General features: G+C 42.8%; 1 protein-coding gene across 1 annotated transcript in view; it reads left to right on the plus strand.

The window, feature by feature from the left end:
* The first annotated feature begins 2,980 nt into the window (after nucleotides 1-2,980).
* The window catches only part of col13a1 (collagen, type XIII, alpha 1), a 37,222-nt gene continuing 14,045 nt past the window's right edge, over nucleotides 2,981-26,157 (plus strand). The window contains exons 1-17 of the mRNA XM_084708890.1: nucleotides 2,981-3,001; nucleotides 6,351-6,386; nucleotides 7,681-7,707; nucleotides 10,108-10,158; nucleotides 12,148-12,183; nucleotides 12,767-12,793; nucleotides 13,058-13,084; nucleotides 14,753-14,779; nucleotides 14,896-14,922; nucleotides 15,050-15,076; nucleotides 17,596-17,661; nucleotides 19,444-19,536; nucleotides 19,708-19,749; nucleotides 19,871-19,888; nucleotides 20,488-20,514; nucleotides 20,933-20,977; nucleotides 22,726-22,752. Of these exons, the coding sequence (XP_084565016.1) occupies nucleotides 6,366-6,386; nucleotides 7,681-7,707; nucleotides 10,108-10,158; nucleotides 12,148-12,183; nucleotides 12,767-12,793; nucleotides 13,058-13,084; nucleotides 14,753-14,779; nucleotides 14,896-14,922; nucleotides 15,050-15,076; nucleotides 17,596-17,661; nucleotides 19,444-19,536; nucleotides 19,708-19,749; nucleotides 19,871-19,888; nucleotides 20,488-20,514; nucleotides 20,933-20,977; nucleotides 22,726-22,752 (588 nt within the window). The 5' untranslated portion in view covers nucleotides 2,981-3,001; nucleotides 6,351-6,365. The remainder of the gene's footprint in view (nucleotides 3,002-6,350; nucleotides 6,387-7,680; nucleotides 7,708-10,107; nucleotides 10,159-12,147; nucleotides 12,184-12,766; nucleotides 12,794-13,057; nucleotides 13,085-14,752; nucleotides 14,780-14,895; nucleotides 14,923-15,049; nucleotides 15,077-17,595; nucleotides 17,662-19,443; nucleotides 19,537-19,707; nucleotides 19,750-19,870; nucleotides 19,889-20,487; nucleotides 20,515-20,932; nucleotides 20,978-22,725; nucleotides 22,753-26,157) is intronic.

Raw genomic sequence — 26,157 nt, forward strand, 5'->3', positions numbered from 1 at the left:
TAGCCTTGGCCACCACATGTCTGAGGGCTAACCTGCCCGGCCTTATCCCGGGTCCTCTGGGAGGGCAGTATGTATAGCACACCTTAGGCTCAGGGGCTCTAAAATTGGGCACAGCTGCGACAGCTGCGTCCTGGTGCTGAGTAGGGGGTGAAGGTCGCGGCCCAGCTTCGGGCTATGGCAGTGATTGATTGGGCAAGGGATGGACAGCCAGTAAGCAGTGGCCAGTCATATTGGCCAAGCCAGAGACAGCCAGTCCAAGCAATAGAGTGGGTGTCGACAATGGCACTCTGTAAGATGACCATTGTCTCAGACGAATAATATCAAGTTAAATCAACTTCAGTTGTAATTTCAGTAGTGATTGTCTATTTTGTAAATAGTATCTCTTTTAGGATTTGATTGAATGTTGCAAGAAAAACTGAAAGTGAATTTCATGTTTTTGAGGTTGGTTCTAGAAAATAGAAAACATTACACTTCAAATCGATTGCTCATGAATAAAACAAATAGTTTGTAAAAGAGCATTTGGTTTAACTGTTGAGACAGGATAAGGCTGCCACGAGTGTCCTCTAACACAGTAACAGAATTAATAAGAATACCATGTTAACATGGAGAATCTGAAAAGCATTTCCTTTTATTTTCAAGGAAATTATTATTTGAAGACTTAAAAGTTTTTTTCTGTCCAATGTAAACATGTACTTTCAGATAGTGGATGATGGTTTATCAGTTGAATTTCTTGCTTTCTTTTATTTCTAATAGCTTTTTCAATGGCCCATTTTGATCCTGTTGACTGTCAAGGAGAATCAAATACATTATCCCAAGTTTCTATTTACAGTAGAAAGTTCAGCTAACATAGTTTGCTTTCATCTGATTGCAACTTTGTTGTGAAACTACATAACATTCACACTGTCCTATTCTCCCTCTGAAAACCTGAAGGCTTTTTCCTTTTTAAAACACCATCATTCCTCAGAGATCATATCCCAGAAGCCTGGCCTATAGTAGCTCCTTCTTAGGCAGTTAACATTAAGCACACTCTGAAACAATCAGCGCTAATGGGAAACACCTTCAGACTCTAATGAAACCGAACAGCATAATCAATGACAATCACAGTCATTTTACAGATTACGATACAGAATTGCATAGCTTGTGGTACTTTGCTGACCAATTTAATGTGGGCTGCAGTGTGCACTACAAGGGAACTTTTGTAATAAAAACTTTATTTGCACCAGTAAAATTTATTTGGTCCAGTTCCTACTCATATAGTGTTTTCCTACTGTCGGCCAGTGGGTAAAATAACACTTAGACCAATCAGAATGTCACTACCAGTCCCCTTAATGTGGTAGGAAGTCCAAACCCCTCTCCCACACCCCCGCTCCTTCTCTAGTAAGGAAGGTGAGGCCCCCAAAGGCTACAGATGCCCCTTGGGACAAACTTCCTCTCCTCTCCCTATTCATCCAACAACGTTTGGCCAAATGGAAGCCACATGTTGAGGAGGACTACCGTGTAATTCCAATGAGGGGTTTCTTCCGGCGGGAGGACACCCCTGACCCTGCAGACAGCCCCTGGAGGCCCTGAAGCGGGCATACGGGAGGGCAGGCACCCATGTGCAATGCGTTCTTGCACCTGGTGTTGCACCTCACCACTGGCCCTAAACTACAAGGGTAATGCAAGGTGCTCCACAGAAGAGAAGCACCAGGAAGTAGACTCCTCATAGCTAGAGACGAGAGCTACTGGATTCACTTACTAAGGGTCCACACAGTGCAGCCAAAGACAGACTAAAGACCGACATTCTTGAATCTTCTTTTTCACCTTTTTTTGATTTTTTGTCATTTCATTTCTCATAGTTCCCTCATAATCTGTCTGAATTTCCTGCATTGAAATGCAATCATCATTTTCACAATAAATTAGCGGCCTTGATATAAAGTCAGTCTGAAAGCATCAAAGCGCTTAGTGCAATAGGGAGTGTGTTAAAGTCTCTTCCCTCTAGGGTTATTGATGTATGAATAATGACTTCCCTTCTGCAACTATCGGCCAGCTGACGCCTACACACTCTCTAGGAAGCAGCGGCAATTTCTCATGGCTTTTGAGAGGAGACTAGTTTTGAACCTCTAGAGCTTCCCTAAAGGGATTAAAAGCTCACAAACACATACTTAACACAAAGGAGCTTTTGGGAAAATGTCAAGTTCCTGTTTGGTCTGATCAATAATTAGCGCTGTGTCTTTGTCTAAAAGGACTGACGAAAGAACCATTGAGGTGTGCTCCCCGTTAGTTCCATTGAAAACAAAACTCTTGGCATTTGACGAGGTAGTCCGGTCTCCTTGAACATGGTCTGTAATGAATGGCCTTTGAATTTCACCTCCTCTTGTCTTTGTTTGTTGTGGAAGTCAACAAGCCACATGGCTGCAGTGTCTCTATTAAGTAGGTATTTCAAAGAGGGCTTGTTAGTTCCGCACATTCTTTGATTCAATACAGTGGATGCTGAAACAAGCTAGTTTAAGGTATTCAGAGCATGCATTCTCACCAAACCTGTCTTTGCATGTTTTGCATATTGATTAAAAACAATTACATGATATTCTTTAATGCTGAGGGGAATCTCCAATGTACAATCAATGACATGTGCTCCAGCTACAGTGTTGTTGGAACTACTGGTTGATGATTCACCCTCACCTTAAAGGAGCATGACACTTTTCCTGCCCTTAGAAATCTATTGATGTCCATCCAACGTAATGTATGTTCTATGTTGTGGAATGCTGTTTTTCTCTTTCATGTCTGCCTGTTTAACTGAACTTAAAAGGCCAAAATAAAATCTATTATGTATAAACTAGACAACCGGCAAAGCCTAATGGTGTATTTTTACATTTATTGCAAGCATTTTATTCTGGCCTGGCTCAGTTTTTGATACGTTTTGTGATGGGGACTCTCTAGAATATTGTCAAGTTCATTTTCTATTTTGTGCCCATTTTCTCTCACCCCTTTTCAGGGTCCTCCTGGACGAGCTGGCTTTCCGGTAACTGTCTTTTCACTTGTGCCTTGCCTGTTGTGTCTGTGAACTTTCCAGTAGATCTCTGCTCTTTTCTGAGAAGTTGACTTTACCTAGAGCATGAACATTTGGTTTGAAAGAACACAAAGGAAAAACTAACACAGAAGCCACCATCAATTATAGAAGACCTAAATGACATAGAAGAACATGATTGGGGCATGTCAGAGATATTCATGGGTCTGGGTGGACATTCTGCATTGTCCTTTCATTCATCTGAACAGGTAATTAGATATTTGTTTTGGACCTTGAATTTGAAAAGCCCTATTTGGAAGAAATGAAGTCGCTTTACAGAGCCTCTTTAATATAAGTGAATCCCTTTCAGGATCCACTTCAGATCCTCTTTTCCCGTTTTTTTGTTGTTGTCTTTACCAGTTTTCCTTTCTGAGCTTTCCAAGCTCTAACATAACTAATGCACACGTCCCAAAGCTAAACCCACATGGCCTCCATCAGTGCATGGCAACAGGAGGCCATCTTAGATCTGATCTTTGACCCCACCTGCCAGTTCGAACCGCCCCCACCACCACCCCGCCACTCCATCCTGACAGACTGACTGGTGAAACAGGCCCATAAAACAGTCTGAAGAGGAAGACAAGGCTTTGCTGAGAGGGGTTTTTCATGTGTGAGATTAGCTGACAGGTTTTGTCAAAGTTAGGATGTGACCCATTCCGGGGTATTTTGATTGATTATGCCTGTCAACGGGCTGGATATTAAATCACGACTGGTCATTCTTTAAGAAAGGGTGAAAGGATGTGGTTTTGGCGAGAGAACCTGTCTGAAATCGGTCATGTTGAATGTGGTTATCTTTTATGGGAGTTTTGAACAAAGAAGGAAAACTGCCTAGTATGATGGATGGACTGTAAACACATTGTTCTGTTTTGGTCTCTTGGTTAACTTAATGATACCTAAGGATGTGGTCTTCATGCTTCTCCTAGATGACCAGACATGCATTTCATTGCACACAATTCATGCTTTTCCACTACCTAATGACACTGTGAACAAAGGCATTAATGCAATCACATAACTTTGCACAATGTCTATATTATCCTGTTGATTGGACATTTTATCCACGCTTCATTTACATCAATGTGTGTGTTTATTTGAGCAGAAACCATGCTTGTGGTGTTGGGAGGTGGGGGTGGGGGGGGAATGCCTGCGGTCAGTCTGGAGAAGGAGAGAGAGAGAGCGTCAGACAAAGAGCGGGAGTGAGAGCGAGAGAGTGCGTGTGCTGGGCCGGTGCCTGGGCCTACAGTCCAGCTGAGTCTCATTACTCCTGGAAATACACCTGAGAGGCCTGAGCCTTGCACTGCTGGGAGCTGGCATAAATCCTAATGACCGGAGTGGGTTTGTGTGATGCTCAGGTGTGTATGTCCCATGCTAAAAGTGTGTGTGTGTATATTTGTGGGGGGTCAGGAGCTTGGTCTGGCTCTGGTGAATTTGAGACTACCGTAGGCCCAATAACTCAGAAAACCAGACTTGAGAGTGACAGGTGCTCTAAAGGAAGAGGCGACAGAGGAGGCTGTACTTGGTGTGGTGAAAACGGTACCCACTACCCTTATCTTGTTTTGCTTCAAGAACTTAAAGAACAAAACACATTGAAGTAACACTGAGGAATAGAGTATGGAGTGATTTCTTGTTTTGGGTCTTTTGTTATGTAGTGTCACTAAGTAACAGACGTGGCCCAGTATCCTGCAAGGGTCAGGAGATGGAAGGAGCATCTGACAGGTGGAGAACCTATGAGAGTGTAGTATCCCCATTTAGTGACCAGGGGAAACGTTTCAGTCAGGCTGTACGCACAGTATGTTACTTAGAAAATAGAAATACAATTCTGGATGGTACATAATTGTTGCAAGCCACAGATTTTTTTATCAGCACCTTGGACAGGGCCTTAAACCCATCACCTCTAGTTAGCGTGTCTCTAGAGACCTGGATGATCTTCTAGTCTGATGAAAGCCACAACTGTCTCTCCTGAAGCATACTGCATATGAGTAACAGTAGTATTGGGGGGTGAATTAGTTCCTACTGCAGGCCCATACAGTACCAATGTCTGTAGATGTCTGAAAGGAAATGCAGACTTATATTTCAAATTTGTTTGCTAAATGAATATATTACACACAGTACATTCAATTACAATGAGACTAGCTGCTGAAGGCCTAATATATGTGTTATCTGCTTACTCTTAAGTCAGGTTTATTCCCTAGGTGAAATGCTAAAAACAATCATGCGTTCTTAAACTGTATTCAGTGCAAAGGAAAAGTTTTCACCATTGAACCCGTTATACAGATTCAGTTCTCAAACATATGGTGTAAAGACTTATGGCAGGGCCAAACTTGCAACTGGCCCCCTCAGACAGACACACACACACACAAACACACACTAGCCCCCGACGACCATCACCCCCTTGTTTCCATGACGCGAAGACACGAGTGAGTCATCAAAAAACTGTCATCGCCAGCCCACCAGCGGATTCACTGCCCTGGGGGCTGCAATGAGAGATTCAGGGCAACCAGTGCACATTAAGAGGCTTTAGGAACGAACACCTTCCCTTAATAAGTCATTTCATCACGGCGGGAGTTTACGGTCATTTGGAATAGTGTGAAAGAAGGCAATACACTGGACAGATGAACAGGGACAGGAGAAAGTGGAAGGTTGTAATGGAATGTGACATACACTGTTTACGTTCAACGAGTTGGTGCTCGGATTGTCCCAAACTAGACATATTATCAAGGCCTCCCACCCACTTGTGTTTAAACATGAATGACTGCATCCAGTAAAATATCGCCCCTACATTTTATTATGTAGTGTGAAAAATGAATGACTTTTTCACATGTTGCCATAAGGATTGGTGTGTTTGAAAACTTGTTGCTAGTTAATTCACATTATACTGTGCTAAGTTGAAGACTGCGTACTGTATTAATGTTGCGCTTTGAGAATGTGCCAAGTAATCTACTATAGTCACTGTAGCTGGCTTGGGCCTTGAGAAAATAAATATTTGGCATGGGAACAGCTTAACTCAACCTGTCATAATTAAGATGGGTTTGGACACGAATGTTTGGATTTAACTTTAAAAGTGGATTAACTTTACAAACTTCAAGAGCATATGTGTCCCCTGTGCATTGTTCTAATCTAGAAAAATCTAAAACCAATTTTGGAAAAGTACACTTGGATGGCACAATCGAATGAATTGGCTCATTGTAGGATGGTAAAGTTAATCTATGTATTTAATAAAATATATATATATATAATTATATATATATATTCTTTTTACGTTCATCTTTATTGTTGACTGCTTTCCTTTTGACTTTGCGTTGCTCATCAGGGTGACAAAGGAACTATGGGAATTCCTGGACGAATGGTGAGTGAATTGGGAATGTGTATAATATGCAACCTCGTACTGTAGAATGTAGGAACAGGCACAGGGCCGCTCACCAAATGAAGATGAGCTGTGGGGATGTTAGCAGCATGTGTTCAAAGATTTTAGAAAATCAGTAGTGACAGTAGGTGGACAGTGAAGGTCAAGTGTTAACATGATTTTAAGGTTGTTCTGTAGTGAATTGTGTGTACAGACAATATAATTACATTCAAATTATTTTGTATGGCAGTCCCATCATTGATCTAAAATCAGTTAAAGGGGTGGGTACCTGATATAAAGAATTGTTTAGGTAGTCCATAAATGACCTAGTTCAACAATGACTTGGTATTGCACAATGCTGATGATGATTCAAAACACAAACAAGGCTATTTTACTCCGTCATTAACTTAGCATTTTTTTTGTGTGATGTGACGTTACATAAAATGCATAGGCTTAAGTGTTTGACTGTAAATCAAGTCAAATACCATAACTGACATTAGATCATATTTATAGAACTGTCATACTATAGTAGCTGTATAAAACATACAAACATGTATGAAAAGAAATTTAGAAAGAAAAAATAAACTTAGGAACCCTGTTTACCAGCGTTGCCAAGAGACAAAACACATGTGTCATGGGGGAGATGAGAAAAACAGTTTTCACTAAGGCCTCCCACATGTTACGATGCAGACTTTTGCTTTCTCATTTATTTAGATTTGTGTATTTTGATATGGCCACTTTTCAGGGCATTTTTACCCCCGCGCAGCATATGGATCACATTTTCCCCTCAGTTTAGATGAGTGCAGTGAAGATTTTTCCTGAAAATCTGACTCCTGTTCAGCCACACATAATGTGGGCTTGAAATATTTGGCTTTAAAGATACTCCCTTTCCAACTGTGGGCTTTTCGCAGTGTGGCTCCCACTGTGAAACCCACACAGAGCACTCAATATTTCACACAGCGTAGAAGAGTTTTAAGTAAGTATGTGGTCCTCAAGCACCTCAAAGGAAGTCATTTTTTTCAGACTTTTATCCCTCCCTCAGTCCACTCAGTTGCTGCTGTGAGAAAAGTCTGTCTGGACTCCACACGACCCCCCTCCCCCCACATAGACCGCCCCCTCCCTAATGCTCCACATGCAGACCACACTCCCTCACCCCATTGACCACCCTTGAGGCTGCTGCATGCCCCATGTCCTCCTCTCTGTGCCTCTCTAACCCCGGTTCTCCTCTCTCTCTCTTGTGTCTCTCCTCCCTTCACAACTCTTTGCATGCGACTGTGTCTGCTGTGACTGACCCCAGGGGTTAAAAGGACACGCAGGGGAAAAGGTAAGTGTAGACATGTCTGTCTCCGTTAGGTCATTCTTGTATGTACCTAAAGGAAAAGGAAACTTGGTTGACTTCCAAATCGCACCCTATGTTCTATGTAGTGCACTTGATTTGACCCAGCTCTGGTCAAAAAGAGCCCACTGTTTTGGGTATTAGGGTGTGATTTGTGACAATGGTTTTAGGTAAATCTCAAATGACATCCCTCTTGATCTGGCTTTTGTCAAACGTAGAGCTTTATTTGTGAAGAAATTACATTTGAGAGGGTGGTTTGAGACGCTGTGGGTGGTGGTGTTGATGGTGGTCAGAAGTGCAGCCCTGTCTACTGTGTTATACAGGTAACATTTGATTTATGTCAACGAGTCTGGATCTAGGCTGCGAGGGTCGCATTCTGAAAACCATTTCCCACCCTGATTGGATTACTTGTGTTTTTTGACCAATGTAACTGAATAGTCCAGAATTGTCACATAAGAATCTCAAAGTTCTAATTTAAGGCTCCCCATAGAAAGCTGATAGACATTTATGGAGGCCAGGGTAGAGTCCAAATGTACATTCCACCTTGGTTTTGTGAAATAATCTCTACTTTAACAATGACCAAACTGCATTGGTGGTCATAAGTAACGATCACAAACGTTCTTAGCCATCAGACATCTTATTTCATCTCTTCTCTGCTGTCAGACTGATGAGGGGTCAGGATATGGAGTACCCTCTCCTGACCTGAAGTAACATGACCGCTAGAACTTCCAGCCTACAGCCTCAATCGACTAAACTGCCACAGTTGCTAAAGTAATCACACTGACCCCTCTTCTTTGCTCAAATCAAAGCCAGAAACGGCAGCTTTGCGGATTTGCTTTCATCAAACCTGAGGTGATTTGTGATCTACAGATTCAAATGTGCGCCAAGAGGTGAAACCTCTCATTCTTCAATATCATACACTCTAGCTAGCTATCAGAACAACCATTATAGGTTTGACTATAGTCAGCCTGCCAACAGAGTTCTGTTTTGCCGTTGGAGTTATAGGTAGAAACAGCAATTTGACCACCAAGACAGTAAATGGAGAACCAGACTATGCACTGATGGCTTTTGGGAGCTCTTGACAGATCTCCTTCCAAAACCAACCAAAGGCTTTCCTCGTATTTCTCAACAGAGATTGTTTCAGGAGCTTCCTGTAATATTGCAGCTGGTATTTTCCCCAATGTGTGGTTAGTCTCTTAGACACCAAGAGAGAGAATGAAGAAACACAGCACACTTGGACTGCAAAGTCTTGGCTGTAGATCTTCATTAAATATGAAAACATCAATAACAAAGATGGAGAGTCAGAAACAAAAGAGAAGTGCTGAATAACTGCTTTTCCTGTACATTGCTCTGCGAGGTCTGCGTTAGGTCTGTCTCTCTGTACTTCATGTTTCAGAACTCCAGGTTTTTATATATACAGAGATATACTGCATTCATTTTGGGTGGATTCTGGTTTTAGTTATGATATGATCTGGGTTTGTGAGGTTGACACTTTCTAGCAGTGGTAATACAAACTCCATTGACAAGTATCTTCACTTCACACAACTGGGAGACTGTACAATGCTGGATCAGGTGTGAAGACTTTTTTTCACCTCAACATAGCTTTATAGCCACTGAAAAGCATAGCCACCATCAATCCGTCTTTCCCAGAAACCACCGTAAGGCAAAAGATACACCTACCTAATGTGTGAAAACAAATACTTCCCCTCCCAAAGTAGGTCTTTGTACAGAAACATTCAAATCACCTGTGTTTTTAGATGGATGACTGGGCCATCAAAGATGTCCTTGTGATAGGGTTTCTTGAGGTGGGAGAGTGGTGAGCTAATTAGGGAAAGTGCTGGAAACCCGAGCTGCCCCCGTCTGGCCCCAGTGGTTTGTGGGATTGCATGGGGAGGGTTGATGGGACTATGCGGACCATGGCTGACACAGTGCAAATCACCCATATTGTGCCAGAGAAGGAGCCTGGAGGGTTGCTTCTGTTTGTACAGCAGTATTGCTGACCTTCCGAGCCATGTTGTCGAGTTTTAAAGTATGGGCTTGAAAGGAGATCCTTTTCACATTGCCGAAAAGGGTTAAAAATTGGAAAAATTTCTCGCTTACATGTTTACAATAAGTATTGCACTTGTGTGTTTACAAGAAGTACAATAATTGGCTGTGGGAATAGTTATTATTTGAGATTTGTAGTTTTTCCTACAGATGACCTAAATGGATGTACAGTACTATGAATAATTCCCCCGCTTTTGAATTGAATATGCAGTGTATTTACTACAAAGCACACTAGTAATATGTAACACTATGGAAAACAAGTGTTTGGGATCATGACTGTTTCTGTTCTTTTTTCTCCTTGTGTTTGTATCTTGTCTCCTCACTGTCTTCATCTGTCCTTAGGGAGCACCAGGGGAGCCAGGTCTGTCTATCATTGGGCCGCGTGGACCTCCTGTAAGTGTCTTCACTTCTCCTTACACCTAATAAACTTTTGTATCTCAAGCTACTGCTTTTAATGTCGCCCGGATTTATCTCTCGTCAGTTCTTAGTAGTTTTTTTGTCCAAGAGACTTGAAGTCCAAGCTCAGTACATAACAGATGATGTGCTTGGCAGTAAAACTGTATAACTTGGACTAATGTCTTTCATGTGCAATGCTACAATCTTGCATTCTTGTTCTTTCCAAACTCATTCAGCATTTAGTAAAGAATAATGAGTTGTCGTGTACTTCTGTACATTGACTGGTGATTTGATGAGCTAAAAGTTAGGTAGCTTGTAATACTTCAGGACTGCATTTGAGGCCTGGGGTTGAGTCATCTAACACACCTATCTAATCTGAAAGAGAAAACTTTTCACATTTTCCTTCCACCTCAGAAATGAGGAATAATCAAGAAACTATAGAAATGAGTGGCCTTGTTGTATTAACGAACCAATCATCTATCCAAATTCAACTGAATGTCTAATCACTGTTATGAACCTTGTTATGAATCACAAGTTATGAAAGTTTCTGCTTCCATTTGGCAAAAAAGTCCACCTCTATTTTGTTGTTTCGAATTACACTTTGGAAAGCTGAACTGATTTTGTCTGACATTGCTTGTAAAACCCTACACACGTTACAGTCGACGACATTTAGCCAATCAACTACCTTGGAAGAGCAGACATCTGTTTTTCAAATGACCAATTACAATACTTACTTGTAGGCCCACACCCCCTTGCCGGTAATAAGGTATTTCTAATGAATAGCAGGCAAGCAGAGGAAGCTAGGCTCAGTTGGAGATTGGCTGTGAACATAGAAAGCCAGTCAAGCAGGGGTATTTAGAAGGTGATTTTCCATAGCAGGTAGGTCGACATAAGAGTCTTTTGCCTTGACCTTGGTGAGAATGAGAGAGTTGATTTAGTGGAGAGGAGTAGAGAAAAGAGAGAGAGGAAATGACAGCTTAGGCTAGCCAGGTGGCCTGTTCTCTTCTTGACAAGCTGTCATTTAACAGACTGACTGAGACAGATGAGTATAGGCTAGGGTTAGGGTTAGGTTCTACTGGAGCCTGATCACATGGACTGTGAGTAAAAACATATAACTTTCAAATTGGAATATAAGCGTACTGTGCGTCTATTTGTAGGCCTCAAAAAATACACTGTAGAGAAAACCATAAATCCACTCAGAACCCTAGAAGCCTATAAACTTGAGACAAAGGGATCCATGTTATAACTACAATACATTTTATTACACTGTATTCTCAGTGTTCCGTTATGTCTCCGAAGTTCACATAAAATATATGTAATAAGCCATGTCCTCTTCTGGTCTAGACTATTACCCTAAATAGGCGTGTTCTCCTAGGTTTTCATGGGAAAGAAAAATATAATGCAAATCCCCCAATAACCATTTTGGGTCCCAGACACACAAACTGGTTCATTAGCCACGTTCACCTCTCCCTTGTCATTTTCTCTCCGTTTGTCTTTATGGCCCCCCTTTTTTGTTTCCCTGCGATATTGAATAGCTTCTACTAGTCCCTCAGGTGGGATAGCATATCCTTAGATCCTAAGCATACCGTTTTCTACCAAACGTGTTCACTAATTATTATTGACATGTACTCATTCAGCATGTTTGCTTTTTCCATCTCCCCCCGTCTATCTTTTATTAGATTTGAAAGCAGCATCGTTTTTTGTTTTTTTGGTCTGAATTGTTTTCAGTGTTGTGTTTCACTGTCTTATTTCCTGGCGTTTGGGGAGACGGTTTCCTCCACTCCGCAACCCACGCAGACGTCTCTCCCCGTAGTCTGCAGGATCACTCCCTCTGTCAGGGTCAATTATGGCTCTCGCTTTGCCCAAATGTATTACCGCGAGGGGAACGTACCCTCTCACACTGACCCTCTTTCACCAAATCTCCATGTCAATCTTCCAGCAGTAAATACATGCCCTGACTGTGTTTCTGTTTCTGTCTGTCTTCAGGGGCAGCCAGGAACCAGAGGATTTCCAGGCTTCCCGGTAAGTCTGAGGCCACTGGTCTACTTATCCAGTTATAAAAACACAAGTCACACTCTTAAGACACAATTGTACATTTTTGTGGAGTTGTAGGTCTTAGGTCGGAGAGAAGAAACGTATAAGGAAAATACCTTCAAGTGTTTAAATCCCTTGATTTCTTTTATACAAGAATACTACTTTATTGCTGCCACTCTGAGCAGTATATCTAATTGTGTTTAAAAGTTGTTTATAAAAAGTGTATATACATATGTTGAAAGGGACAATGGGCCTTCAGGTCCTTTCTAGCAGTAATACGTGGTATAGCAGTGCCCTGTTGGTTTCTGACCTACCCATCCTTTAACAGACTCATTCTTGGGGTGTTCATGACAGTTCTCTCCGTAGTTCCCCATGACGACATAGACTCATCCTATAGCTTCAAGAGATACATTATACTCTGCATACTCTCAACAGTCTTCACTCTCACTCAACCTAACCACCAGGCCTTGACCTAAAAATGCATTCAAACGGACTCTCATCTTTGGAAATTATTAGCAGTTATGCAGGTATTGGATTATTAACCTTGTCTCCACCTCTCTTTTCATCATAGGGTCCAATTGGGTTGGACGGCAAGGCTGTGAGTTTTCACCATTCGTGACAAATGTTGAATAATTGAGTAATTTTGTGCTTTTAGTGCTCCAAACCCACCACCTTATGATGATTATGATAATTACGTTAATAATGATTATGGTCATTATTGTAATAAAATGTCTATTAGCATCATTAGTGTTATTACAGGGTGGAGATAATCATGTTATTGATATTTCGGAAAGGTTTGTACAAGGGGAAAAAAAGAGGCTATTGAAAAACTGTGTCAAACTACTTTTTCATTTTTGCACAGGGCCAGAATGGATTAAAAGGTGACATGGTAAGCATTCCACTGTTGCTGTTACAGTTGCTAGCGTAGCAATAAACGGAACAATTTATGTCTGAAACTCAATTGATTTTTTTTTTTCTTTTCGAAAGACACACAGAAAAAATCCAACTCCAAAATACCAGGATACTACTCTCACTCTCTGAAATGCGACTTGGATGCATTTCTAATGCAATTAACAAAAACGTGCAAAAGGCAGTAAAACTTTGAACACCGTTCGTTGTCAAAATAGCACATTAATAGACCTTGTGCTATGAGTGCAGCCCTCTGAATTCATTGGGAAAACAGTGTTGTGTTCTGATTTATGTGAAAGGTAATGGGATAGCAGTGGGCCGCCTGTTTTAGTGACAGGGAGAATGTCTGGCCATATTTAGTAGATAGAGTTTGTCAGATGGGAGCTGTTATACACATTCTGCTGTTCAATCAGGGTTGATGGGTACAACATGTTCAAGGTAAACACAAATTAATCTTGTATACCCTGATCGAACTAAGACAAACACTCAAATCCACCCACTCAAACTCTTCACCATTCTTCTTACTGAATCTATTATATTTGAAAGGATATTACAATTTGTTTGCAGATTAGTCTAATATATTTGTTATTGTGGAATAATATTTTGAAATACACCTTTGTCTAAACAAATGTGTAAATAAAAATATATAATTACTGTAACTAAGAGCTCTAAGCAGCTTAATGTTCATCCCCCATATCAACTAATAATCAAAATGACTTACTGTATCTTGGCTGGCAAGATGTACACATTCCTCTACCAAGGTGCCAAGGAAAAGAGTTAGATTTCCTCTATCACTCTGACACCTTTACAGCCCCACATCAATATTACAAGCTCCCTGAGAGCCTTCTGGATGGGACACAATAACTATTAAAATATATCCTTCTACTGCTTATTCTCTGACCACAGGAGAACTCTCTAGAAATATCTACCCTGGGAGTTGGAATAATTTTTTTATTCATAACTTTCAAAGCTCCAGAGTTTTCAAAGCCTAGTCTCTGCTATTCTTTGATCTATTTTGAGGTTTCTTTGTCTAGTGGGTTAGTAGTGAATATAGAGGCTTTTATGACAGTTATCAAAAAAGAGTTTTCTTTAATGGAGTGATTCTTCTTCACAGAAGCTTGCAGGGAGGGAGGAAGGGCCAACACAAACGACTCCATGGCCAAATGGAGTTGGAATGTCAAAATAATGTGAACGTTTGAATAATGGTCATACAATGACTTAGTCCCCACCTTTTCTCTTGTAACAAGTGTCAAGGTGTGTTTTAAAGGGTTTAACATGTAGTCTGCGACATGAAATGAAATGTCCTGTACAAACTCTGGATGGAACTCCTACTGTTCGCTCCAGGGCCGCAGGCATGGGGAGTGGTGGATGTGTCCAGCTGTGCACTTTTCCTGAGCGCATTAATGATGCAGTTGGTAGATACTGACATGTGCCTTGACAGATCCCCCCAGGACATGATAGGTTGTCAAATAGAGCCATGGTTATAACAGGAGACTGCTGTTAGAGTTTTTTGGGTGGCCTGCTTTCTAAATTTAGCCAGAAACCATGTGTTTAACAAATGTTCTTGTCGAAAGATATGACTCTATGGAAGTGTTTTACTGCACGGTATCTGTTCACAATTAATTTGTTAATGTGTCTTACTCTTTAGGGTCAGCGTGGTCCAAAAGGAGTTCCGGTAAGTTTTGTATACATTATTGTAGGGTGACGGTGTGTGAATTTTATTTGTATCAATCATACTCTCTCACTGAATGTATAGTAAATCTATTTCCCCTCTTTTGTTTTACCTGCCAGGGTGAACCTGGTCCCAAAGGCGAGAAGGTGAGGTTGTTTTTCCCAAAAGATCAGTTTGACTCTTAAAAAGCTACTTTTTAATACCTATGAGGTACCACTGAGAGCAAAGATAAGTGCTGGTTTCTGATCCAGTTCATTGTTTCCTGTTCCTCAGGGTGTATGTGGAGACTACACACACCGGGTAAGTCTTTCAATGCAATTTATCCCCATTGTTGATGATTAATTCATAATTTTCTAAAGTGACTCCATGTCACTCGTTTGTATCACCTGTAAGGATTGTGTAGCATAAATGTACTGGTGTATGGTGCTAAATGTCATCTGCTATGCCAATATTGTGCTTTTATCTCCTGTTGCGATAAATAACATCATATTCTTCGCAGGTATAGACACCAGCAATGTTATTGCTAATCTGTGAAAATAGTATACTATATTTTTAGCTAGGAAGAAGGGGAAAAATTATTGGTAGCTAGACGAATGAGTCTGTGCTGGCTAGCTCATGCAACACATGGATGCAGCTGCCCAAGATGCAAATCAACCCATGTCTCCAGGGATTGGCTGTTCGAGAGAAAACAAGGCAATTATTGGCTGCCTGCCACAGCACATAGTACAGTGAGACATGATAAGGCTCTATGTATGGAAGGGCCAAGAATAAGAGTCTGTCATGTAATGGTGGATTTTTGCAATAGCGAAATCATTTTTCACACAATATGTAATTAAACCTACCGTTGCTGAGTGGCTACCTTTGAGCACGTTTTCATAAACCTTTGCTACCCAAGTGAAAAATGGGTTCAGAATGAAAGAACAGCTCATTCCAAGTTGGAAAGGTATTTCCAGCTCTTTTCATAATGTGACCGCCAAATGTTTTGTCTACATAGATAAACAAGGGCTGTTCAGAATGTAGGGTTCATAGGGAGAGGGTCAAAAGCATTTGGGGGGTTTGTTTAAAGTCTTCAACCTGCATTGCAGCCCCTGACATACCTCTCGTGAGTAGGATTGTTTTCCTACATGCCTCCAAGTCCCAACGGCAAACTGCATGGGAGGTCTTTGCCAGCGGGTGGCTCCATCTCCACATTGCCATTGGGAATTGTTACGAAAAGGGGGACAGGATTGTTTTTGACAGATTGGAGTAGCATTGGAGCTTGGAGAGATTGTTTTGCAGGAGTAGACAGTTACACTGTTACACTGGTGTGGGATATTGTGAAAAGCACAATTGGAGGTGATGGGAATTCAATTCAAATTTGGATTCCAATGAGATGAAATCCATTGGAAGAAAATAAATGTTGTTCACAGCAAATGTATTACCTTCAACACTCGTACATTACAATTTGAACGGAATTCCAATTGACACCCTCCCCCCCCAATCTTGGTGTGTAGGGCCTTTTTGTACAGGATGTGCCATTGAAAACCCTTGCTGCCTTACGCTCCAATCAGGCTCTGATGTTGAAGGTTTGTGGGTTGATCCCCCAAACACACTCACCCTTTTCCCTTGTAATGATACTTCCCAGTCGTGCCACAAAGAGAGCAAGTGCTCCAGTGCCCAGCCGCCTTCCCACCACTTAGCCTCCCACAAGAAAGGTCAACAGGTCATGGAGGAAGACTGTTGGAGTCTGGCCTGGCCCTGAACAGGGCTTTGGTGTAGTCATAAGATGGACTGATAATGCGAGATTGTTTTGACCAACAGATTCATTAAGATCTGTTATATATTTTGCCAAAGCATCAAAAAGAAACCAATACAATTATGGTTATTTCGGTTGCTTTGGAGGTCAAACGTGAATTCCCATGGTGCATCTTATGGCATGTTGAAGGATGTGGTGGAGGGCTTATCATGGCATACCGTAATGACACACTCGCCTACTTTGCATCTCTGACACCCCCGCTACTTATGTCTTATATAAAGTATATATTTCTCCTCATTTGAACCTCAATATACAAGGTTTTGTATATTATAGTCAAGTTGTACAAGCCAACTCTGCACTGTACAGTAAATGCATTTCCATGAACAGAAGCAGTGGAAATGTACATTTGACCCTAAACTCTTTCAAACTGCACCTGACAATGCTGGTGATCTCAACAGAAGCGGCGTATTGTACAGCCCTGTGTTGGCGGATTGGCCACAGTAAGTCTGGATATATGTATCTGTAGCTACTCTCTTTCTGGCAAGACTGTATCCTACCTGATCTCCTCTCAGCTGTAATATACTGTAGGGCCAGGAGTACAATCAATATGGGGAACTGATGCCAATACCATTAGAGTAGTCTGATCCAACACAAGGCCTCAAAGGAATCCCTGAAGCTGTGCTGTGAATGCCCGAAAAGGATATTGTTTTAATCAATAACAAACAATGTCATGTCATGGTATTGGCACTCAATAACACTTTGAATGAACAATGTGTAATCCCCTCAGTTAACTACTCCTGGTCCCTGGTATGCAGTTACCTGTTACCTCTCCCTTGTTTTCTCTTCGTCCTCCGCCTTTCTCTCCTCTCGTCTTGCCGTGCCATTTTCTTGCTGTTCACTCTCATGTTTTTTTTCTCCCTTTTCCCTCCCTCCCCTTTCCCAATTTCCCTCCACTCTTTCTCGCTCCTCTCTCCTGGTCCTTCGCTGTTTTCTTTATTCCCTGAACTCCTGGGCTACTTGTTGCCCCGTGACTTCTTTCTGTCGCCGCTGGGCCACCTGTGCTTTGTGACTGACCCCCCCTCAGCAGATGTTGCCCATCACCGTGCGCAACATGCCCCAAATAAGCCCTCTAATCCTAAAGCGCCTCAAGGTACATTTCTCTTTGCCCTTCCCTCCCTGACTTCCTACTGTGGATGCCAACCGCCGATCACTCTCGCCATATTGTCCTCTGTTTTGTGTCCCCTGTAACCCTGCAGTGAGTACACCAAAGCACCGCTTGTGTTTTGAACGATCAGTTACAGATAGGAACCTCTGGCTGTAGACAGTGTGGAGAGTAAGGAGAAGGTTAGGTGAAATTCCGAAATTTAGTCCCAACTACATAGTGAGAAATATTGTAATGAATCAGTACTTGGTTGGGGAAAAAAATACAGCTACACTTGAGAAATTGCCTTAAATTCAATTCAGGTGAATCAAATATTTGTTATCCTACTTGGAATTTTGTCTTATCTCATCTAAGCTGCCTTTCCTTGAGAAAGACAACAGTTTAAGGCAAAAATAATTCTAAAAAAGACACGTCAACAAAACCAACATCTCCATGACAATCCCCACCATAGTACACAAAAATATGTATTTATTTTGGCGGGAACTAAGCGTTCTTCAGTCTCTATGACCTTTCACACTGGCTCAATCAAAGAGCCTCAGTGTCCTTACCGTGTGCTTGGTGCCCACCCTACACCCTGCTATCCAGAGAGCTCAGCTGGCACAGGTGGACTCCTGTTGGCATCCACCCTTCCATCTTGTTTTTCCGCCAGGTGTCCGGTCTGTCTGTGCCAGGATGGAATACCTTGTTTGGAGACAATGCTACGCACTGTAGTATACCAATATAAAAAGTTTTAAAGGAGAGGAAATACCACCCAGATTGGCTTGGCTTTCCTAAAATCAAACTCCCTGGAACTAATCTTGGACAGCAATGTGGAATGTGTTCATTTAACCAATGCTCACGCATCCTGGAGCATAAATCATCACCGGAAACATCCTGTTCGGGATGCGGGGATTGATAAAATATGGATCTAATGTAGATAGATGTGTTCTGGGTTATGCAAGCCTGCCTGCACAACAGCAATTCTACAGCAGCTAAATATGCGCACAGCCCTCATACTGTAACACATTGCACAGCGACTAAGGAGAGTTATAGTTTAAGGCTTAAGGATTTTGCATTATGAAGTTCTAAAGCCAGGCCACATGTGTAGTCATAAATCATTTACAGTAGTGGGGTGAATATCAAATCATGCTGCTCCTTTGTATAGCTATAGAACTTTTCCAGAACAAAGCTGACAAACAAATATTAAGCCCACAGATACTGACTCACAGTGGAATAAGATCACGTCAGATAGCTGAATTTGTGTCTCAGATAAATAAAGATTTCAGACATAAACACTTGTGGATTATACAATCATAGCATTCACACTCCATAGAAGTTTATTTAGGTGAAGTATGTTTCCTTCCAATCCTGGCCTTGTTGTATAAAATGTATCTGGTTCGCTTTTGTTTAGTCTTAGATTTGTTTTGGATGTGTCTCCAGTCTCACAGACATGCCCTCAAGGAAAAGAGATTAGTCGATAGACTAGGTTTTTGTGCCCCGGAGAAATTATTAATAATAAGGATTGTTTTGGCCCTTGTCTATTCTATTACACATTTTGTCACATTAAATAAAACAGGTTTGTTCCACCTCAAAATGTAATTCAATCACAGTGGTATACTCTCCAAACATGGTAGCCAATGGATGTCAAAATGCTTTATAACAGCTTGTCTTGTTCCCTGCTAACATGGTCCTTCATGCTACCCCAGTATATGAAGTGCAGTGTGATGATGTGTACGCATGATCTTGTCAGGCTGGCAGCAGGGTTTCAGATGGTAACTCTCTGTCTCTCAGCAGGGCGATCCTGGAGCACAAGGCCCCCCTGGACCTCCTGGGCCCCCCGGCCTCCCAGGGACCGCTGGACTGAACGGAGCTAGTGGACCACCGGTAATTCTTACTTTGACACATGACTGGGTTCAGTTTTGTGATTGAGTTAGTTTAGCCATAGTCATTTATGATATAACTACTATTGTAAAGATATCAAATGTGTTATATTAGTATTAGTATTACTGTAGATTAAAAGAACACTGAGCACCTGTTGGGTTTCACCTGTTTTAGGGCAAACCTGGTGAACCAGGAAAACCAGGCAAAGACACAAGGGTAAGACCTGCTGTACAGTCTGCACACCTGATGACTAATACCTGATCCTTGGACATACTGGAGTTATGCACAGTTGTGTTACTATGTCATCTTCATCCTCCTTTTTTCATCTTACCCACAGCTCTTACCAGGAATGAAGGTACTACAGACTTTATCTCTCCACCCAAATGTGGCTAATTGTGGTTGCATGTTTTGGTAATCCACACCCAAATGTTCAGTTAGACGTAATGGCATGGTTTTCACAGACAAAGATGGTTCCTACAACGGTTTTCAGCTAAGAAAACCTTGAGAGTGGACAGCATCGCCACAACTTTCCACCCTGCTTTGTTATTGTGTCTTTTGGACAGGACGAGCACAGTTACCCCAGACGCGTTAATTCTCATGGCTTATTTGGAAAGGAGAATTTTGAGTGTTGGAAACATGCAGAGCCTGTTAAACAGTGCGGTCTGACTCCTCTATAAAGACAGAGTTTATCTCACAGCAGGAACTGAAGTTGAAAGCAGGCTCCGGGGCTTTTGATTTGCCTTTTCACAATAGTGAATATCTGCCCTCAACTGGACTGTATCAAGATATGGCAAACTGGTTGGAAAACATGCCTTTGAAGTCCTCAAGTCAAATTATAGCACACAGACTGAGCCAGCCATGTAATATTACAGGATAGGAGTATTCAATGTATGTACACTGACTATGTAATAGTGGTTTCGCAGGATCTGACACACAACTCTTTCTGTTATATAGGGTGAGCCTGGCATGCCTGGATTAAAGGTAAGTTAGTGTGTAGTGTTATTGATGGGTATTTCCTGACAGAACAATTGGTTATAACCATAAATTTTCCCTCTGCAGTTGATTTTAAGCATCCATCTGCTTTTGAGCACCTGCTGGCACTAATACTGAACCAGAAGGATATTTCATTAAATCATTCCACATCTTGATTTCAAAACATTATGTTTCTCCACTTGTCCTTAATGCTACATTCAGATAATGAATGGGGTCTTTGGACAAGCCTTTAGTTTTAGGGGGGGAAAGCATTATGCAAGATGGGAACTTGGCCTGTTGGTTGAAATGACCCACTACAAAAGAAAGATCTGTAGTGTTGCATCGTTGTTGTTTGAACTCATCTGTACTCCATGTTCTAGTCCTTTCTACATATCTTCCATGCTCATATTGTGCTTTTCGTTCACAGGGTGACCATGGAGATGTAGGACCCATTGGACCTGAAGGCCCCAAGGTATTATTATTATTATACATTGTAAATATTAGTATTGGGTCTGTGGATGTCACACTAGGCAAGGCAGGCAGCAGGAATCATTGACCATTCAGAAATTCTCCTTCAGTAGTTATAATGGAGCATGCAGTACTGAAATACTGTTCTGTAGGAACATACAGTTTATTTTCACAGTTCTTCCCTTATCATTGGTTTGAGACATCTCCTTGTATTGGATATCCATGGATGGAAATGTCACTTGTCTTTATTGGACAAGGGAGTATTCTGCTCTGACACACAAACACACACACACGTTAACATTCTCCTGTTCCACAAACACCCACATTCCCTCTATACACATGCACAGACACGCACCCACATGGACACACACATGGACACCCACACAAACATATCGTTTGAATCCTGTGGGGCAGGAGCTAACCTTGGCTTTGAAGTTTAAAGGGGGAGGTGAGGTGGGGTGTGGGGGTCAATAAGAGCTGTGCTTTCTAAACGCTCCATGTGCCTGTCCTTCTCCACTTTTCCATGGCTTAATGGACTTCCTGTGGAGGGTTCACACATGCAAACAGACGCACACACACACAAACATACTCCCACAGCTGAGTCCTGCCCTTTACTGATCCGATCTGGGCCCTGTCACAAACAGACTGCAGAGAGAGGGAGTGGAGGGAAGAGAGAAAGAGAGAGAGGATTGAGGGGAAAAGAAAGGAAAGGAGAGAGAGAGAGAGAGACAGACCACGAGCCTCACTGCAGCCTCCACAGCTTCCACACGCAGTCAAACCCAGGGTCACCTCCACATGGGTCTCAGAGGCAAGCTAAACGGCTTGGCCATCTGGGCTGCGTCAAAACAGTTTTGCTGCCACGCTTAGAGAACCACAACCTATCCCTGACATGATCGCCTCCACACAACTACCTTAAGCCAGATATTTAAAAAAACTGAAACGAATTGAGACCATGGGGGACTTTTCTGTAGTGTAAAAGGCACCCTATTGTAGGAAAATTGAGTTTTCTATGCCGGATTTTCATGTTTGACCTCCATTTTGGAGACCTCTGGAAGAACCTGCTGCTTGGAGCTCCTGGTTAGATTATTGCCTTGTAAACTTCAGCTCTCCTCCATCTCACTGCTTTCCCAGAAAGTGCCATCCAAAAAAAGCTCAGTGCTTCTTTATGAGGACGCTGGTCAACCCTATTGTAGGTTACATAAAGGACAGTACAGTATATAAACGAGGAACCTAGACGCACTAAAACAACCAATATTTATAGACACAAAAGGGTTTTTACACGTTTTTGAATACTGTTGAATAAGAATGCTGTTGTTTTGAAAGTACTATTTTGATTATCTGTTCATGTTTTGGGGTCTCAGAAAACAGTATCATTGAGTTTTAGATATGGTCTCGCACAATGCTGTCACAACCTCTCTTTTTACTCCGCTTAACATCCACTGATCCACTTTTACAGCACAGCATCAAGGACTATTAGGGCTTCATATTGCTCTCACAGAGTATTGCACCATCTAGTGGAACACTGAAGGATTGTGACATTTATCACAACAGAGTGAAGATATTGTGGTTTGGCAGTCTTTATTATATCCAAAAAAAAGTTAATAATGAGAGAAAAGGTCAGAAGGTTAACAACTGTGACTTATTCTCCCTCCAACAGCAAATACACTTCTAGTCAGAGCAGGAATTATAGATGAAACTGAACTAATGGTCGTAGTCATTTCATTTGTGTTTATTTGTCTTTTTCTCATATAGGGACCAAAGGGCGACATCGGGGGAAAGGTAAGATACATTACTTATGTCCCTCTTTGGCTTTCTCTTTCCATTTGTCTTTTTCCTTCTTACTCTCAATCTTTAGCTTGTCTGAAATGAATCTGGAACACATAAAAAACAATAAGCTTGGAATGAGTCAGGTTTAATTGGATTCACAGACAGGTTTGATTCAGTTTACAGACTGCTAGTCACAAAGGGAATCCTCCAAACTGTCAAAACAAGAGGCCTGAGTTTTGGCAATTTGTTAAGCCTACACCTGCTGAAGCACAAATACACTCCACGGTCTTAGACTACTGTGAATCCATCCATTTCCATGAATGGACTGAATTGTGTCCTCAATCCTCAATGGAGGGGAGCCTCCCATTGACAACACGCCAATGGGTGTGGAGGTAACGGGTTTGTCGCTAATATCTAACATACACCGGAGGTCTTTATCGTAATCTGCGGACCATGCACAAACACAGACCTGATTGGTGGTTTCCTAAGTCTGGGCGAGATATCAGCGCACTTCAAAAAATACTGTAGCGGTGTGGCTTTGTCCTGCTTTAATTCCTAATTGGTTCAAGTTTGATGGAATATTCGGGTCCACCAACCTACACACACACACACACACACACACACACACACAGACCCCCTACCCTCCTACTTTCCAAGGACCACCATGTTAGATCCCTCAAAGCAGAGAGGCGCAGGCTGGAAGTACTGGAGTTGTTCTCACAAGACAATTTATGTTGCCTGCCTTCAGGCTCATGGCAGGAACAGAGGCCTTATTTCCCCTGGTGCCATCCGCTGTCTGTTGCTTCCTCCTCTGATTCAGACGCTGTAGCGCTCTTTCTTGGTTTTGTTCTCACCACTTCTTAAGACGAGGAAAAGCTTAAGGATCATCATGATCCTCAAGGTTTGGGCTCCGCAACCTGTAATCTTCTCCGATGGCGTTTGACCTGAAATTGGCCCCTTTCACCTCATGTCTAACAAGCCTTAGATCAATGTGATGGACAGGGAAGGAACATAGAAACAGACAAAAAGACAGAGACGGAAGATTCTGGATCACATGTCTGGTGGATGGATGGCCACTTGTCTCCCTCTCTGCTTCATACCGACTTTGCCATCCCAGAGTTTTGTCCAACCTGTTACCATGGTAAACGCTCCCATTGCTGCGGTAGCCCCGGCGTGTGTTATACCCATTAGACCCTACAGATGGAGAGATTGAGGGAGGAAAGGAAGGAACGGGAGGAAAGCGAGGGGGAAAAACACCCAAAGAGGAGGCAGCATTTCGAAGAACACGGCAACGGAGGGAGAGAATGGCTTTTATTGTTTTATTCTGAAGAGAAATTGCTTTCACAGTCCAATTCATTCAAGCTGCGGTGTATTCACCTAAGGATTTGAGGTTTGCTTGGCTCTTGGGACCTTCTAAATGTATACCACAATGTTGGATCAGACCTAGAGTTCCATTAGTTTTGGACAAAGCAGAGCAGGTAAGGGTTTGTGGCGTCAGTCACTACTCTTAATATCAGCATGGTGCTAACCACAAGTCTGACTGTAGTCTTCTACATCTAAAGACGACAGAACTTTAAGAGCCAATCACTGAAGTCAATACTGGCATGTCTAGACTCAGAGGAAGCAGACAGGACCACTCTACTGGACCACCATTATGGTAAAACACTTCACCGTTGATTTAATGAGTCGGTCTTTAAAAGGACCCTGTTTTAATACATCCCGTGAGTCAGAAGTGTGTGGGCACTCGTCGACTCTCAGGACAGGAGGAGTGGATGGCTGAAAGAAAAAGGAGAAGGTGGATCATGTGTACAGGGCGGAGTGGGGGACGGAAGGGAAAAGGTGTGTGGGTTAGTGGGTTTAGCCAAAAGTAGCGCTTCATTGACAGACTGTCTTTTTTTGGCCAACCGTCTGCGCTACCTCTGTCAACATCGGAGAGATAGAGGTACACAGCTGGAGAGGACATTAGGATGGAGGGGGGAGACGGCAATTAGGAGCTTTGCTCACCCGCCATGTCCTGAAATACTGCTCTCGATGAATGAAGACGAATGCCTCAAAGGATTCTGTGGTCGCTGTGTTTTCTTCACTTACAGTCTGTTAAATGAGTTACGGAGGGAATTAGTGCATCGTTTCATAAATGACCTGTTATTCTAATATTGTTTAATGTGAGCAATTAAAGTTTTTTTCCCTTTAATTCCATTTTTACGGGTCCCGGTGGCACAAAGCCGCTTCATGTTTCAGTGTTAACCACGCTAATGAACAGCTAGCTTCCTACAACGTCCAAGCAATTATGGAAACACTGGAAGAAAGCTCCCCATTTATAGCTCTATCTCATGCTACTTGCATGACAATGATAATCTGAGCTGGCAAGAGCACAAACAGAATTGGTGAGGCTGGGGTGAAGTACGGTATGGGTGGGATCATTAGTAACTTTTATCCACTGTCCACTAACGGATGATGTGTCTTTTCCCTCTGGACCCCTTGGTACATTTCCTGTGAACTGGAAAGGCCATGTCCGCATGGTTCAAATGAAGGGATTAGCGAATTGATAAATCACTGCAAAGGCATGACAGTCAACAGATTACACCCGCGCCCAAACCCATTGGGTGTGCACGCAAACACACACATATCTACAAGCATGTGGGCAGTGCTACGCATATCCGCTGCTAAGCACACACACACTCCACACACACACACACACACCGGTGTTAAAATAGAAGCAGGGCGTGGGGAGAGATGATGACGAGGGCGGATCAGTGAGCAGACAGGAGGAATGGTGCAAGCTGATTGGAGCAGGAGATCAAAGGATCGCCTGTTTCCTGTTCAGAAGCTTGGCGATTCGGGGGGCCTCCGAGGGCCCCCTCCGCATGATGTGAGCCGTCACCGGTCCCATCCCCCGAGGCGGTTCAGGGGTGGTTCAGGGCTTTGGAGGGATGGCAGGGAGGGGATGGGGGGGGGGGGGTCTGACAACGCTTTCATCTTCCCAGAGAGCAAGGGACTCAATCGGACACCCTATCCCACACACAACCCCCCCCAACAGGTGGGTGTGAAAGTGATCACGGGGGGTTGCTATGGGGGTCCGGTCTCCAGCACTGCTCCCCCCCCCCCCCCATCTCCAACCCCCGTGAGGAGGGACATGGCGCCCCGTCCCCGTCCTTGCTCGCCCTCCCTCTCTCTGTGCCCCGGCCACAACACCTGTCAGGGGCTCCGGCTGAAATGCACTTGTTGAGCGTCGGGGGGGGGGGTTTGGGTGGGAGTTCCATGGGCGAGGAAGGGGCAACGCAGGTTTGCCAACTCGCCATCTGCCACCTGCCATCTCGGTCAGACTCGGAGGAGTCAGGGCTGTCAGCTTTTCGCCCTCTGTGCCACAGACGTGCCGCCCATCTACCCGCCCTCTATGACCTCACCCTTTGTTCTGAG

The sequence above is a fragment of the Hypomesus nipponensis genome, chromosome 11, assembly GCF_054491055.1.
Source record: "Hypomesus nipponensis isolate SF chromosome 11, ASM5449105v1, whole genome shotgun sequence".
NCBI lineage: Eukaryota > Metazoa > Chordata > Actinopteri > Osmeriformes > Osmeridae > Hypomesus > Hypomesus nipponensis.